This window comes from Sceloporus undulatus, chromosome 4 (assembly GCF_019175285.1).
Source record: "Sceloporus undulatus isolate JIND9_A2432 ecotype Alabama chromosome 4, SceUnd_v1.1, whole genome shotgun sequence".
Taxonomy (NCBI): Eukaryota; Metazoa; Chordata; class Lepidosauria; order Squamata; family Phrynosomatidae; genus Sceloporus; species Sceloporus undulatus.
The window spans coordinates 243,859,191-243,874,889 of record NC_056525.1 but is presented as its reverse complement, the minus strand read 5'-3'; the positions used below and the strand labels follow the sequence as shown (position 1 = coordinate 243,874,889).

The 15,699-nt window shown below is 39.5% G+C and overlaps 1 protein-coding gene across 3 annotated transcripts in view; it reads left to right on the top strand.

Annotated features, from left to right (window-relative positions):
• The window catches only part of AGO2 (argonaute RISC catalytic component 2), a 39,706-nt gene that overhangs the window by 17,610 nt on the left and 6,397 nt on the right, over positions 1–15,699 (top strand). For all 3 annotated transcript variants that reach the window (XM_042462490.1, XM_042462489.1, XM_042462491.1), the window contains exons 5-18: positions 588–724; positions 877–1,011; positions 3,337–3,424; positions 4,387–4,534; positions 5,450–5,569; positions 5,969–6,091; positions 6,785–6,918; positions 7,869–8,053; positions 9,188–9,347; positions 10,902–10,992; positions 11,777–11,971; positions 13,311–13,445; positions 13,932–14,033; positions 14,948–15,147. In XM_042462490.1, coding sequence (XP_042318424.1) covers positions 588–724; positions 877–1,011; positions 3,337–3,424; positions 4,387–4,534; positions 5,450–5,569; positions 5,969–6,091; positions 6,785–6,918; positions 7,869–8,053; positions 9,188–9,347; positions 10,902–10,992; positions 11,777–11,971; positions 13,311–13,445; positions 13,932–14,033; positions 14,948–15,147 — 1,953 coding nt within the window. The remainder of the gene's footprint in view (positions 1–587; positions 725–876; positions 1,012–3,336; positions 3,425–4,386; positions 4,535–5,449; positions 5,570–5,968; positions 6,092–6,784; positions 6,919–7,868; positions 8,054–9,187; positions 9,348–10,901; positions 10,993–11,776; positions 11,972–13,310; positions 13,446–13,931; positions 14,034–14,947; positions 15,148–15,699) is intronic.

Sequence of the window (15,699 nt, the reverse complement as noted above, 5' to 3'; positions counted from 1 at the left end):
TAATAATAATAATAATAATAATAATAATAATAATAATAATAATAATAATACTGTTTATTTATATACCGCTTTTCCAAATTAGATCAAAGCGGTGTACAACAGGAAGTACAATACTGTACAAAGTCAAAATAAAAAATGTCAAAATAAAAAAAATAAAACAAGCATGCAGGCTTTTCATTTCACATTGATGGAACAAGTAGGTCTGCTTCTGAATCTGCTGCAATTTGAACATTTCAGGGAGGAGCTGAAACAATGAAAAAAGCCTTTTGCATTTGGGGCTGGCAGTTGTACATTTTGTCTGTCTGTCTGTCTGTCTGTTACTTTTCCTCTGCCTCAGTCCCTGTATTTTTCTGCCTGCCATTGTCATTACCTTTCTTTCTGCAATCAGAACGTGCCTCTGAGTATTACTAATAAGATTGGTCTTTTTCAGAAATATAGTTCTGGATTCTGATGAGAATCCATGGGCCTTTCCAGAGTTACCTATTACTTGTGTTATAAAACAGTAGCATCATGGATATCTCTGGTGTCTGTCCATGAATAATCATTGTTTTCTGACTGTGAATAAATCTGTTTTATTGCTTTTCTAGGTACACTCCTGTAGGCCGGTCCTTTTTTACTGCATCAGAAGGATGCTCTAATCCCTTGGGTGGGGGCAGAGAAGTTTGGTTTGGATTTCATCAGTCAGTTAGGCCTTCACTGTGGAAAATGATGCTTAACATTGATGGTATGTTTTGTGTTACTTCTCCATCTGCTTTTGTTTACATTTTTGTTTAATTGCATGAAAGAATGCTCTTCAGACAGATTTGTGATGAATAGTCTTAGATCTGTAACTTCTTCAGTTTCATTCATTTCCTGTATTTTTCTTTTGATTTGTAGTATCTGCAACAGCGTTTTACAAGGCACAGCCAGTAATTGAATTTGTATGTGAAGTTCTGGATTTCAAAAGTATTGAAGAACAACAGAAACCTCTGACAGATTCCCAAAGGGTTAAGTTTACCAAAGAAATTAAAGGTAAGAAATTTGGAAGAAGATGCAACAGAGCTGAGCTTTGTGGAGCAATTATTAGGATTTTCAAAAGATTTTATTGAGATTGAAAGCAATTAAATAAAAGAAGAAAAATACAATATCATTTATACAGAAAAAAAATATATGAACACTTATCATAATCCAACCAGTGAGTACCAGTGAAAGGGTCCATTAGGTCTTTGCCCATTGCACTAATCATTCTAGTTTCCCTGAAAGGACTGTGTAGCATTTGAGCAGTTCTGTTGTAACAGTTTAAAGGTTGTAATCGTATGTATGTCCTTTTGCATATTTCCCTTGTTGCCATTGATTGACTGTAAGGATGCAAGGATGCTTGTCAGTTGCATGCTCCAGCTGCTAGCATATGTACAGAAGTCAGCATGTGGGATACACCTTGTTCTATATCTGATTTGAAATATTGCTTAACTCTTGCGAGTGGATTTATTTGTAGGTTCAGGCCTGTAATTCTCTTAATGGGTATTTTATTGGAGAACAGTGGCGGGGTACAAACCGCCGCTTTGCGGCGCTTCCCCGCCGCCGCCATTTGCTCCGTGCAGGAGCCGCAGCAGCCAAACCGCGCGACTCCCGCGTGGAGCAAAAAAGAAGCTCCATTTCGGAGCTTCTTCTTGCGGCGCCTCTATGACGTCGCGAGGCGCCTGGCGCGGACTCGCGACGTCATAGGCGCCGCGACACGTCTGGACGCTATGCGTCCAGTACGTAAAGATGGCGGCGCCCATGTAGAAGGTGCGCCGCCATCTTGTACGTATAGGATACATACTAGGGTTAGGGGGGTGCGGAAGCACCGCCCCTTCCTAACCCTAGTACGTATCCTATACGTACTATATGGCGGTGTGTATCCCGCCAATACAGTGGTACCTCGGGTTACGAAATTCGTTCCGCGGCTAATTTCGTAACCCGAAAAACCTTCGTAACCCGAATTGCCATAGGCGCTAATGGAGAAAAAGCCGCGGCTCTGCCGCGGCTCCATTTAAAACAGCGCCGGGGTTTTTTCGTAACCCGAAAAAACCTTCGTAAGCCGAAACAATAAATCCCTATGGGATTTTTTCGTATCCCGAAAAATTCGTAAGCTGGGTAATTCGTATCCCGAGGTACCACTGTATAACCAAATATGGGCAAATGTGTCACTTCCATTTCTCTAACACCAGAGCTTTGCTTTGTTAATTAGGACTAATTACACCTCATTTGAAGAATTCTTTAATTGTTGACTAAGCATTTTTAAAATGAATTATAATCTTTGTACATGCCCATTCCTCTGGTAACTTTCTGAGTGTAATTCCTGATCTGCTGGTAATGGAAAAATGGGAAGTACAAAGTAATATTCCTTTTGGTCAATTTAACGTGTGAACTATTTACCTTAAGAACAATAAAGTCCTTAAATTTTATCAGATTGCCTGTTAACCATATCAAATAGTTCTTTTTCTCTCAAGCTATTTCTACTCTATAGGACAGCGTGCCTGTTCCATATACAGACGCACTATACGCAGCTTCTGGTTTACACGGAAGCTGCGCTCTAATACTTTCAATGGTGCGTATGCCATGCTGCCGCATGCATGAGCCCCATTCACTATAGTGGGGCTCGAGCATAGGTGGAATTTGTCTTATGTGGCAAGGTGCGGTACGGATCCCCGTGTAAGGCAAGGTTCCACTGTATTGATAATTGGAGCCAATAAGGATGTAACTGAACACTGATCTATATTTTCCCCATACCTTGGTAACAGAATTCCTCATTTGATTTTGATGTTAGTATTTTTTTAAATCATCATTTCCAGTCTGATAATTGATATTCTATTTCTATTGGTTTGCCCAATTTTGGTGAGGAACCTTGGAATGATGGAAATCATAAAGCCATTGTGGCTAACAGTTCCCCATAGTAAAAACATATTCAACTCTGTAAGGCCAGACCACCTTTGCTTCTCTTTTTTTGCATGACATTGCACTTGACTTACTGATTTAGGCTCCATATGTATTCATTGTTTACTGGCTGGAAATTATTTAAGATCCTTGATGCAATTGCCATCTGGTAATGTAATGGTGTGGGTAGAAATCAGAATACAAAATAAATAAAAACAAAAACAAATATTATCCTCCGTTTTAAGAATCTTGAAACAGTATGATCAGTATCTTACCGATTACCCTTAATCAAGTGTGCAGATAGATGTATTTTCAACTGCACTGTTCTTCTAGAGAAAACTGACAACTGATGGCACACAAGATTGCTGCTAGTATGGTGAATTTTTGGGATCTAGGCTAAATGAGATAGAAAATTGACTACTTATATTCTTATATTGTTAGGTCTGAAAGTGGAAATCACTCATTGCGGGCAAATGAAGAGAAAATACCGAGTATGCAATGTTACCAGGCGACCAGCAAGTCACCAAACGTAATATTTGACTTTTAATCTTGCTAGCAATAATTTAAAAGTTGCATGTACTTGATAAAAATCCTAACTGTTTGCTCATTGACTGCCAGTTGCCACATAATGAGCAGCAAAGGAATATTTGCTTGTTTGGGTGGTTCAGTGACATCACTGCATATCTGAAACAAAATAAATAGGTATACAGTTATCCCTCCATGCTTGCAGGTGATGCATTCGTGAATTTGATTATTATTGCCACCCTACTCTACTTTTAACAGGGACTTTGATAACACTGGTGTTCCAGTCAGGAAATCAGACAGGGTGGCTGGGCCTAGCTGCGCACACGTTTCCTCACTTGTTTACTCAGTTGTGCAGGGAGGCAGGGGGAAGGGGTATGATTGGGGTGTACAGGGAGGGATGGCATGCACATTCCCTTACTCACTAATATGTGGGCAGGAGGAAAGTGATTGAATGGAAAAGTGCAAGAAGGGAAGACTTCCACGTTCCCTTGCTCACTTGTGCAAATGGGAGGAAAGGGGTGAGGAAGACAGGTGTCCCCTTCCTTCCTTCCCCTTCCTCCCCATCCCATCTACTTATGCCCTCCCATCTCATCCCCTTATCCCTATGCGCTCACTTGCTCGCTCTAGGGAACATGTGCAGGGCCAGAGCCAGCTATCCCCACTAGTAATTTTTTTTTGTATGTTACATACTGTTTGGGGGAGGGTTTGGAGATATTCACATTTTCTTCACTTTTGTGGGGGTCCTGCATTACTAACCCCTGTGAAAGTTGAGGGCTGACTGTATTCCCCTTAAACCACTTATTGCATTTTGGTTGGCGATGAAAGTTATAATAGCATAATATCTGCCAGCCTGTGTCTTGAAGCAGACCTGAGCATTTTTAAAATTGCTGTCTCGCGTTCATTGTGTTGAGAGGGTTTGGAGAAGTACTAAATTCTATTATTTCTCTCAAACTTTGGTTTCTGCAGATTCCCACTTCAGCAAGAGAGTGGACAGACAGTTGAATGCACTGTAGCTCAATATTTTAAGGATAGGCACAAGTTGGTATTACGCTACCCTCATCTTCCATGTTTACAAGTTGGACAAGAACAGAAACACACATACCTTCCTCTAGAGGCAAGTAATCTCTTTGCTAAGTATTAGGCAGCTTTTTCTTTCTTTCTTTCTTTCTTTGGCTCTCGCTTTGCAGTAGTTTTCAGGAGAAACTGTTAGTCATTTACCACATTTTTTTTTCACCATTATCTGGCTGCCTTTCCCACTCATCCCTCAGAGGAGAAAGAGGACTAATGGCAGAAGTGATTATCAAATGCCTTTCATAAAAACCCATTATGTGTCACCACACATCACCATGCATTAATCTATTATTATTATACATTATAATTTATTATAATTTTAAAATTTATAATTACAGTAAATATAAATTTATTTATTTATTTATGGTATTTATACCCCGCCCTTCATATATATATATATATATATATGTGTGTGTGTGTGTGTGTGTGTGTGTGATGGTACTTTGCTTATGTTTTAACTTCTTTATTATCAGATTTTTACCTTATCTTATTTTTTAGCCCTTGCAATTTGCCTTGCGTCCCATGCTGGGAGAAGGACAGTCTATAAATGAATTAAAGAAGTATATAAACCTCTTTTATCCAAAACAATTGTAACTTTCCTTTCCCTGAGTAAATGAAGGGGAAGAAATGGCTAGACAAGGGAAAAAAAGAACACATTGATTTCCCCCCCCCCCCCAATATGGCTTGGTGTGTTGCTTGCGTAGGTTTGTGCCCTTTGGGGATCGTGTCAGGTATAAGCACTTGAGCTGTATCAGAGTCAGTAAAGCTCTATAATCTGTATAGCTTTCCAAACCTAATTTGTGGTGGTCCAGTGAATAAATGTGGGGACATTTGCTTGTGCAGTGTATTTGAGTCTTAACTCAGGGTGGACCTGGATGTGATACAAGTGGGAGACCCATCTTTTAGCAAGGCTTAAATATAGTAAATAAATGTTAAAATCTGTGGTGTTTTGCTTTAGGTATGCAACATAGTGGCAGGGCAGAGGTGTATAAAGAAGCTGACAGACAATCAAACTTCCACTATGATAAGGGCAACTGCTAGATCAGCACCAGACCGTCAAGAAGAGATTAGCAAACTGGTGAGTCTTTTCTCTGGAAGTAAGAAGCAGAAATATGGCCCGAGTCATGTGTTCTGTATGTATGTTCTGTATTATACCTCACATAATTCCATTTCCAAAGTTTAGTCTTGTTAAGACTTCATTGAAATAACAGAGGGTGGTGGCAGGAAGGTTGATTCACAAGGTTAAAAGGTACATAATAGTAACAGAAAGAAAACAGGCACTCGTGGAGCATTCTTAAGCCTTCCTTGTCCAATGTTTAGAAATATTGTTTATCCCATTTTCAAAATCACTTGTATCCAGATACTTTTCAGCTGCTCTAAAGCCTTTGCAACTATAACAGCTAATAAACAAGTTGATGTTTTGGATTGTGTTGTAATGGAAGAATTTGGTCTTCATCGGTTTATCTTTCATTTCTAGATGCGAAGTGCAAGTTTTAATACTGACCCTTTTGTTCGTGAATTTGGAATTATGGTCAAAGATGAAATGACTGATGTGACTGGTCGGGTCCTGCAGCCTCCTTCAATTCTGTATGGAGGCAGGGTATGTGAACAAAGATCCTTTGGTTTGGGGCAGAGTGACAACATATCTCTTCATTATTAAGTGTTAGCACTAGTTAATAATGCCTAGTAGTATAGGTTTCTGAAATTTCAGATTTTATTGTGTACTCCTAATTGTATGGCTTGTAGTGCCTGTTTTGTAAAAATACTCTCTGTGTATCTGCAGGTGCAAAAATTTTTGTTTGCTCATTCCTTTGAAGTAGTGAGGTTTTAGTAAAGGAATCCTTTCAACCTGCTTTCTCTTTAAGATGTTCTCATGTACAGTTCACCTGAATAGTTTAGATGAGCTTGGAGTCACAAATGGACCACTTGAATGTTTCAGAGAAGAAAATATGATATGTTTCCCACTCTAACAGTCTTTTGTAGTTCTTCCCTATTCTGTCTTTATACTCAAGCCTCCTATCTTAACTTACTAGTTTAATGTATGTACAGGCAGTTGTGTGTAGTGATAACTTCTAGGTTAAGGGAATGCTCAGGACTTGTGTTTTCTTCTTCACTCTGCCTTGCTTTTGGTTGGAGTTTTGAACTGTGAGTGACTTTTTGTGAACTGTGGATGATTCTGTCCTATAGTTTCCTCTGAATGTGGTTGTTAATAGAATGTTAAGGTAAATAACAACTGTTGCAGTTGAAACTTTTTTTTATTGAAAGGCTTTCATTCGTTTTTCTCTATTTCTAGAACAAAGCAATTGCTACACCCGTACAAGGAGTTTGGGATATGAGGAACAAGCAGTTTCACACTGGTATTGAAATAAAAGTCTGGGCAATTGCTTGCTTTGCTCCACAGCGACAGTGCACTGAAGTCCACCTTAAGTAAGCTTGATTCATGTTGTGTTTACATTGAGATTTTGAGTCACTGTAGCTTCTCATAGTATGTGTGAATATTAAGCATGTGTGGCCTTTAAAATTTGTCATTGCTTTTCAGAGTTTTGTAGTAACAGGACATTCATTCAGACATTTGAGAAAAATAGCTACTATAATTGAAAACAAAATCATCTCTTGAAAAATACGTTTGTATTTTCCTGCTGGAAACCAATGCCTTTAATATAATTAGTATTGTACAGGCTAATGAAATACTTGCTTTGCAGTACTAAAATAATAAATATAACCCACTTTTGAGGCTAGATGTTTTTCACTGACTACTGTGAAATATGGGGCTAGCGAAACTGACAGTTGTACTATAACAACACCCAACAATTTCAGGGAAACTTTCCACTTAGTATTACTTCCATATAAGTGTATACTGTATAGGATTTCAGCCTTACCTTAGAACCTTTTTTGCAACACAGACCTCTCTCGTTTCTCCAGCTGTCAAATTATACATACTGTGTGTATGTGTGAGTGTGTGTATTTGAAACAGTGATGTGAGTTTTCCAAAAAAAAGTAAAACAAAAGTTTTGAGTGCTCCCATCAACAGTTAAACTTTTGTTGGCTGAAGTACCTTCAGCTTCACTCACTCACTCACTTTTTGTACTACTTATCAGTTCTGTTTTAATGAGGGGAAAATCTGATTCAATACAACTAGTTAAAAATTCTGTTTCACTGAAGGGTTGGTGTGTGTGTGTATGCACCTTCAAATCATCTGTGAACTTTTGGTGCCTCCATGATTTTCATAGTATTTTATTTTAGGCATCATGTGTACGCTGCGTCCCCAAGCAGGCTGTAAGCTGTCTTTTCATGCTGGTCTATTCCGGCCCTAAATTGGATTTAACTGAAAGTAAAGCATTTTTCCTTAAATGTGTGCCTTCCTTTTTATTCTCAAGGTCCTTCACAGAACAACTGAGAAAGATATCAAGAGATGCAGGAATGCCCATCCAGGGTCAGCCCTGTTTCTGTAAATATGCCCAGGGAGCTGATAGTGTGGAGCCAATGTTCCGACATCTAAAGAACACCTATGCTGGGTTGCAGCTCGTGGTAGTCATTTTACCTGGAAAAACACCAGTTTATGGTTCGTGTTATGTCGTAACAACTAAAAAATACCCCCCCCCCCAACCTGTTTTTTCCTTCTCCAGCCTCCTCATATTTAACAGTTCCCTCTCCTGTGTAGGCATCATACTCATTGGTATACTATTTTTCTTCTTATTAACTCTATATACCCACCTTTTCCCCAAAATTGGGACTTAAGGCTGTTGTTTTCTCTGGAATTGTCCCATGAAGGTCTCTTGCTAGCCATACTTCAATGCAGTCTGTTTAGTTTTGCTGCTGGTTTCTGAAATAATGTGAGAAGCAGTCAGAAATAAAGCTCTCTCTAACATCTGTCCATATATTGGACGGTAGCCATTTAATGTGACTATTCAAGTTTCAGAAGGCTGCATTAAAAAAACAAGATAAAATGCTCTAAGTCAGTTCCACAATACCGTTGTGTGGAGGTGCATAACACTATAAATATGGAGTAGCATGCATTTGTAGAAGTGGAGAATGGATGCTATTCATTGAAATACAGTGCGCCCTCGGCTTATGCGGGGGATCCGTTCCAGACCCCTCCCTGCGTAAGCCAAATTTTGTGCATGCTCAAGCCCCATTCGCATGAATGGGGCTCGTGCATGCGGTAGTGTGGTGGCGCGCGCACACCATGGGTGCACACCCCATTCATGTGAACGGGACACACCGCCCCATGCGCTCCCTCGCGGGTTTGAGTGTATGCTCAAAGTGCCCGCGTATAGCGCGGGCGCATAGTATTATTATAAGGAGGAAGTTTTTAAAATAAATAAATAAGTAAATAAGTAAGACCAAAGAGGGCAAGACAAACAAACTTAACATAGTATTGAAATGTCAATACTGTGAAAACAGAAAGACTTGGGAAATGTTTTAAAAAGCCTTCATCTGATTTTTAGAAAGACGCCATAGGTGACAATTGATTCTCCGTGGAGAGAACACTGGAAAACTGGAGCACCAGGGATGAAAATGTCCTCTCTTTCATAGATAGTCATCTCCTCCTTCCCCACCAAAGGACCTCTGTTGAAAATCTTAGTTTACAGATAGATAAAACATATGGAAAAAGTGGATATCCCAGAGACAAAGAAACTATATTTGAAACAGAGTGCTTCAACTGAATATCTTGTAATTTCCCCCCCCTTTGCAGCGGAGGTGAAGCGTGTTGGGGATACTGTGTTGGGCATGGCTACGCAATGTGTACAGATGAAAAATGTGCAAAGGACAACACCACAAACTCTTTCCAATCTGTGCTTAAAAATCAATGTCAAACTGGGAGGCGTAAATAACATTTTACTGCCTCAGGGAAGGTAAGAGTTGTTTAGTGTAGAATTGATTAATTATTTAGTGGCATTATGGTGCTGAAGTAGGTAGTTTATAAAGGTGAAGTAAAATAAATGTGCAAATTAGTGCAGTGTCTGGATTCTCCATATTTCCTGGGAAATAGTTGTATTTGGCATTGTGTAATTTTAGAAAATGTTGGTTTCCATGGCAAAATTTTAATTAACACTTCCTAAAAATGCAGAGAGCAAGCCTCTTAAGTTTGATGTAAAGGATCAAGCTAGAGTCTGAGGTGCAAAACTTGTTTTATGTGGTACCAAAAGACTCAGTTTTGATTGGTTCTGTTATTGGAGGAGAGGGAGAGGCAGAATTATAATGATCTGGTTCATTGAATCCTGATGGGTAAGCTGTTATGCCAATTAAAAAAATAACAACCAAAACCAGATCACAGTGGGAAGTAACATGCATCATGTAGTGTGTGTGTGTGTGTGTGTGTTTGTGCGTGTGTTGCTTATGGCTATTTTTTGTTGTTACCTCACAAGCTGGTTTGCAATAAAATAACAATGAAATGAATAGAAAAATAATAATAGAACAGAGTGCCAGAGTGATGAGATTGCAGCTGAGAAGGAAATATCTCTTACTTTCACCAGTTTGATGTATTCTGTGATTAGCCTCTGCTGGGTCATATGAGTTCAAGTGCTTTTTAGGGTCAGTATGTAAGTCAGTAAATATGCTAGACAATCTTGGAAGCCGATATAGGATTGGTGCTGTGTGCTGTGATTGTTTGGCCCCCACCAGCAACAGAGCTGCTTTATTCTATACCAACTAAACCGTCTTATCCATCTTTGAAAGTGTGTGTCCCTTGGGACTTCTCTGCCAGCTGCAAGTTCATTTCAGTTCACATTTATTTCTCTCTTGCTCAAAGCTCATAACCCAAAGCAGTGGCAAAGGACAGAGAACTAGGGCTGCATCTACACTGCAGAAATAATCCAGTTTGACACCACTTTAACTGCCATGGCTCAATGGTATGGAATTCTGTGGACTGTAGTTTTGTGAGACATTTAGCCTTCTTTGTCAGAGAGCTCTTGTGCCACAATAAGCTACAATTCACAGGTTTCCCTAGCGCTGACCTGGGGCAGTTAAAGCGGTCTCATACTGGATTATTTCTGCAGTGTGTTTTGGACCTAACTTTCTGCAACAAAGTTTATGTCTCATTTGTACAATAAACATGTTCCCCCTTTGTGAGCATCCCGGTTCCACATGTAGTTTGTGGAAGTGATTCACAAATGTTGGCTAGCCTCAGTGGCTTCCCCTGTGTTGGGGGTTGGATAGGCCTTGTCACTGACATCATCCTGGATTTCAAAGACACTTGGAAGCTGTAAGAATCCCTGTTGCTTTAAAGTGTCTTTCAAAGCCCAGTGGTGACACCCTATGCCATATTTGACTCCTCTAATAAAAAAGAGCTCACAGACATGACCATATAAATTAAAGTATGAGACTAAGTGCACTGTATTACTTGTGGGGAAAAAAATAACCAACTTTATGATATTACTCTCTAATATTGTACTTTTTTTCTTAATTAGGCCTCCAGTATTTCAGCAGCCTGTAATTTTTCTGGGTGCAGATGTCACTCATCCACCAGCTGGAGATGGGAAAAAACCATCCATTGCTGCTGTGAGTAAATTTGTAAATCGCTAGCCATATATTTACTTGCACATGTATGGTTTTACAATATTTGTATTTTATGTTTGTGTGATGGCATTTTTGTCCCTGTCTGTCACCTGCAAGTATTCTGAAACAGTGAATACCTTGGGCACCATTAAAGGCTCTTTAAAAGCCTCATTATCACTAGGATTGCTAGATTTTTGGACTGGGCTGATTCTCCTTATTCTCCTCCGTGAAAATAGCTTCCCTCACCAAGGAGGCTTTATATATATATAATATATATAAAATAAACAATCCATTACAAACTACTACTACAAATACACTACTACAACAAAAATACAAATACCTATAACATACTAATACCACATAAAACAAATTACGTCTTAGTATAAAAACTCTCAGAAATATACTGTTAAGTTACTTCCAGGATAAGCTAAGATGACCTGATTATTAAGTTTATCTATATTCCTACAAGGTATTGATACTTGTTAAACCTCTAATGTACATATAGCCTTTTCATATGCTATCTGGGAGGCTTTCAAAGTGTTTTATTGTTCCATCAAAGAATGAAATGATAATCCCTTATATTTGATCATGCTAACAAAGGCAGCTCGATGGGGACATCGCATAGGCTGTTTCTGGCCAACTGGCTGGAGTTTCTCCGTACTTGCCCTCAATCTTTGCTATTAAGGGATTCATTGTGTAGGTACAGCTACTGTGCAGCTACAGCTGCTGTGGGTGAAGGGAGCACTGCATATGGCAATTGGGATTTTTTCCCCCTGCTTTCCAACAGGTTGTAGGCAGCATGGATGCCCACCCTAATCGATACTGTGCCACTGTGAGAGTCCAGCAGCACCGTCAGGAAATCATACAAGATTTGGCCGCCATGGTTAGGGAGCTGCTGATTCAGTTCTACAAGTCAACACGATTCAAGCCAACTCGGATTATTTTCTACAGAGATGGTGTTTCTGAGGGGCAGTTTCAACAGGTTATCATTTCACCTCTTCGTTAGTTTAAAACCTTCTTCCGTTCTTTGCAGAACATCATTTTACAAAGAGACTGGACAGTTTTTACTGATGCTTTTAATTATTTTTTCATTGTTGGGCCCCGGTTTTTCAGAATCCTTCCCCTCACCCATTTTTTTCATAATAACTCTTTGATGTGCTGAGTGACAGGCCAAGCAATGATCAAATATGGATTTTAAGCTGAACCTCCCTGGTCAGAGTCCAGCATTCTTAACTACTACACCAGATCATACTGCTTTTCGAAAAGTTTTGAAGAAGCTATAGTAGTAGAATTTGTCTTCCACAATGCCTGGCTGTAGAACTCTCCCTGGTTTCCCTACTCTTGGGGTTTTGCAAAACATTGATTTCTCACCCTCTCTCTCTTTTTCTGTGTGTGTTTTTTGTGAAAATCAGTAAGGCGAGAGGGAAGGGATCTCTAGTAACCACAAGTAATGGCTACCTTTTAAGCTGTGGCACCTTAGGCCCATGCAGTCTGAAATTTCTAAGATGCAATAATTTGTTCATCCTACCCCTATTATTGTCTCCAAGAGGGAAATCTTGAGATTGGTTCTTTAGTGGGATTTTTTCAATGTTATTATCGTTGTTAACAAATAGAAAGCAATTTTTAGATATAGTGAAATATATAGAGTGAAATATATAGAAAAAAAATCTAGTGCTGAATCATAGAATCCTAGAGTTGGAGGAGACCACAAAGGCCATCTAGTCCAACTCCCTACCATGCAGGAACTCACAGTCAACCCCTGAGAGATGGCAATCCAACCTCTGTTTAAAGATCTCCAAAGAAGGAGACCCCATCACTCTCTGAGGGAGTGTGTTCCACTGTTGAACAGCTCTGAAACCTGATTTAAACTAGGATTCTCAAACATTAAGTAGGATCATGCCCAGATTAATTCTGATTTAGACTACCGTTTCTTATATACTATTGAAATTAGAAAACATACAATTCCCTCAGTCTTAATCAAACTATAGAATTAAATGTTTAAATTAGTGATGAATACAGCACTGAGATAATAAACAGTGTTTGCCAAGCCCAACTGGCATGCCTAGACATATGCAGATGCCTATAATAAGGCTGATCTTCTCCCAAGTGCTTTCTACTTTAATCTCATTAAGTAAAGAATGTAGGGTAGGTCCTTGTATGTTTAGGATTTCCTGTTTTGCTTCAGGGGAAATACCTGAACCAAGCTCTTAACAGCCATTTCTTTATTTTAAAAAATCTTTTTTTATTATTGATGTTATGTTTGTAACATTTCAGGATGTGTCATTGTCCTGTTCCTCATTGCCACCTTTATTTTACTCTAGGTTCTCCATCATGAATTGCTGGCTATTAGAGAAGCGTGCATTAAGCTAGAAAAAGACTACCAGCCTGGAATTACATTCATTGTAGTGCAGAAAAGGCATCATACCAGGCTGTTTTGTACAGACAAAAATGAAAGGGTATGTATCACTGACAATATTCAGAAGCCTGCAAATGTTCAAAAAGATAGTCTATACCTAGCCGTCTAAAGGCCTGTCTAAAGAAAAGAGTTAGTCACAGTTTTATTACAGTATCTGACTTGACTTTTTGAGCATATAAGCCTGTTACAGACTGCCAAAATAAGGCTGCTTCGAGTCTCTTTGGAGATATGCTATTTAAATGTTGCATGCATCCTAAGAATCCGGAAGCTGCACCAAAGCTGCACTCCAGTGCTTAGGAATGGAGTGTGGCTTTGGCGCGACCTCCGGACTCCTAGGACCCATGCATCATTTAAATAGCATACATCCAAAGAGACCCGAAGCAGCTTTATTTTGGCAGTCTGTAACAGGCCATTGATAATTTTGCTAGTTCTTATATTGCAGTTAAGTAACTAATTGTATTGTGGTATCATGTTTCAATATGAAATGTAATGAAAACTCTTAATTCTCTCCCCCCCCCCCCCTAAGGTTGGGAAAAGTGGAAACATTCCAGCAGGTACTACAGTGGACACAAAAATCACCCACCCTTCAGAATTTGACTTTTACCTGTGCAGTCATGCTGGTATTCAGGTACACTCTTTAACATGTACATTATTTTCAGACATTACAGATGAAAAGTAAGCCAGGGGAAATCGAAGTATGAATTTTCTATTGCAGTCATATTTGGCCACTTTATACATTAATTACCAGTGCTGATATGGTAAACAAACATTCAAGAAAAAGTAAGGATAATCCTTCAGTCCTTTATGGATTGTAACTTGATGTTTAGCCTGGAGAAGAGAAGGTTAAGAGGTGATATGATAGCCCTGTTTAAATATTTGAAGGGATGTCATATTGAGGAGGGAGCAAGCTTGTTTTCTGCTGCTCCAGAGACTAGGACCCGGAACAATGGATGCAAGCTACAGGAAAAGAGATTCCACCTCAACATTAGGAAGAACTTCCTGACAGTAAGGGCTGTTCGACAGTGGAACACACTCCCTCGTAGAGTGGTGGAGTCTCCTTCCTTGGAGATCTTCAAGCAGAGGCTGGATGGCCATCTGTCGGGGATGCTTTGATTGTGATTTCCTGCATGGCAGGGGGTTGGACTGGATGGCCCTTGTGGTCTCTTCCAACTCTACGATTCTGTGATTCTGTGAGTGCTTGTTGGTCTGAAATCATCAGCTTGCAGTTCTGAATTAGATCTGCTTTTTTGCTTATCTGCGGGGGTGGTAGTGATCCAGAATGGATCCCCGTGAATACGGAATTTCTTTAATATAAGCCACAACAGGACCTCTGTGGACATTCCTGAAAATGAAAGGGAACTAAAATTGGTAAACAACTTTTGGTTGTTTTTTTTTACCATATAAAGAATTTTAAAATAAATCTATACAGAAGCATAGTCCAGAAATTAATTATAGATTTCCTACCAAGGGACATCCAACCAATCATGTTTTTTCTAGTGGAGGAAAGAAACATTTATCTGACACTTTGCGGTCTGTTTTCAGGGAACAAGCAGACCATCTCATTACCATGTTCTCTGGGATGACAATCGTTTCTCTTCAGATGAACTTCAAATCCTCACATACCAACTGTGTCATACGTATGTACGCTGTACCCGCTCTGTTTCAATCCCTGCACCAGCATACTATGCACACCTGGTTGCCTTCAGAGCCAGGTATCATCTGGTGGATAAAGAACATGATAGGTAAGTAATAGATTTGGGTTTGCTTTTCTACGGGCATATTCCTGCCTTCCACATTAAGTGTGATTCACCTTAGTTCTTGGTATGTATATTCTTAAATGTTTTAATCCAAGATGTCTCTTTTGTAATAAAATACGTGTGTGTGTATGTGTATTACTGCAGAAGAATTCAGTTTAAGAGATTATACGGCTGTTATGTGTATTATGTGGGTGTTTTGTGTAAATGTCCACACAGCTTTACCTTCTGGATCTTTTTGATGTAAGCACCATATTTGGCTGTGGGAATGCTTCAGATTTAGCAGCATTCTGATGTTGTATGACAGAATGAAAATTACTTTGCATGGTGAACTGGAGCTAGTTGGATTAGTGAGGACTTCTGTGACTCAGAACCGAGTAGAGGCAATCTTTTGTTGCTCTAGAATAACTGCCATAGCTCATACTAAGGGAAAAAAAATAAAAAGGCTTAGTTAGCCTTTGCCTGTCCCATTGGTCAGGGGCTGGGTTAGTCCCTGACCAGCCCCTGGCCAATGGAACAGGCATAGGCAAGAAGTGTCAT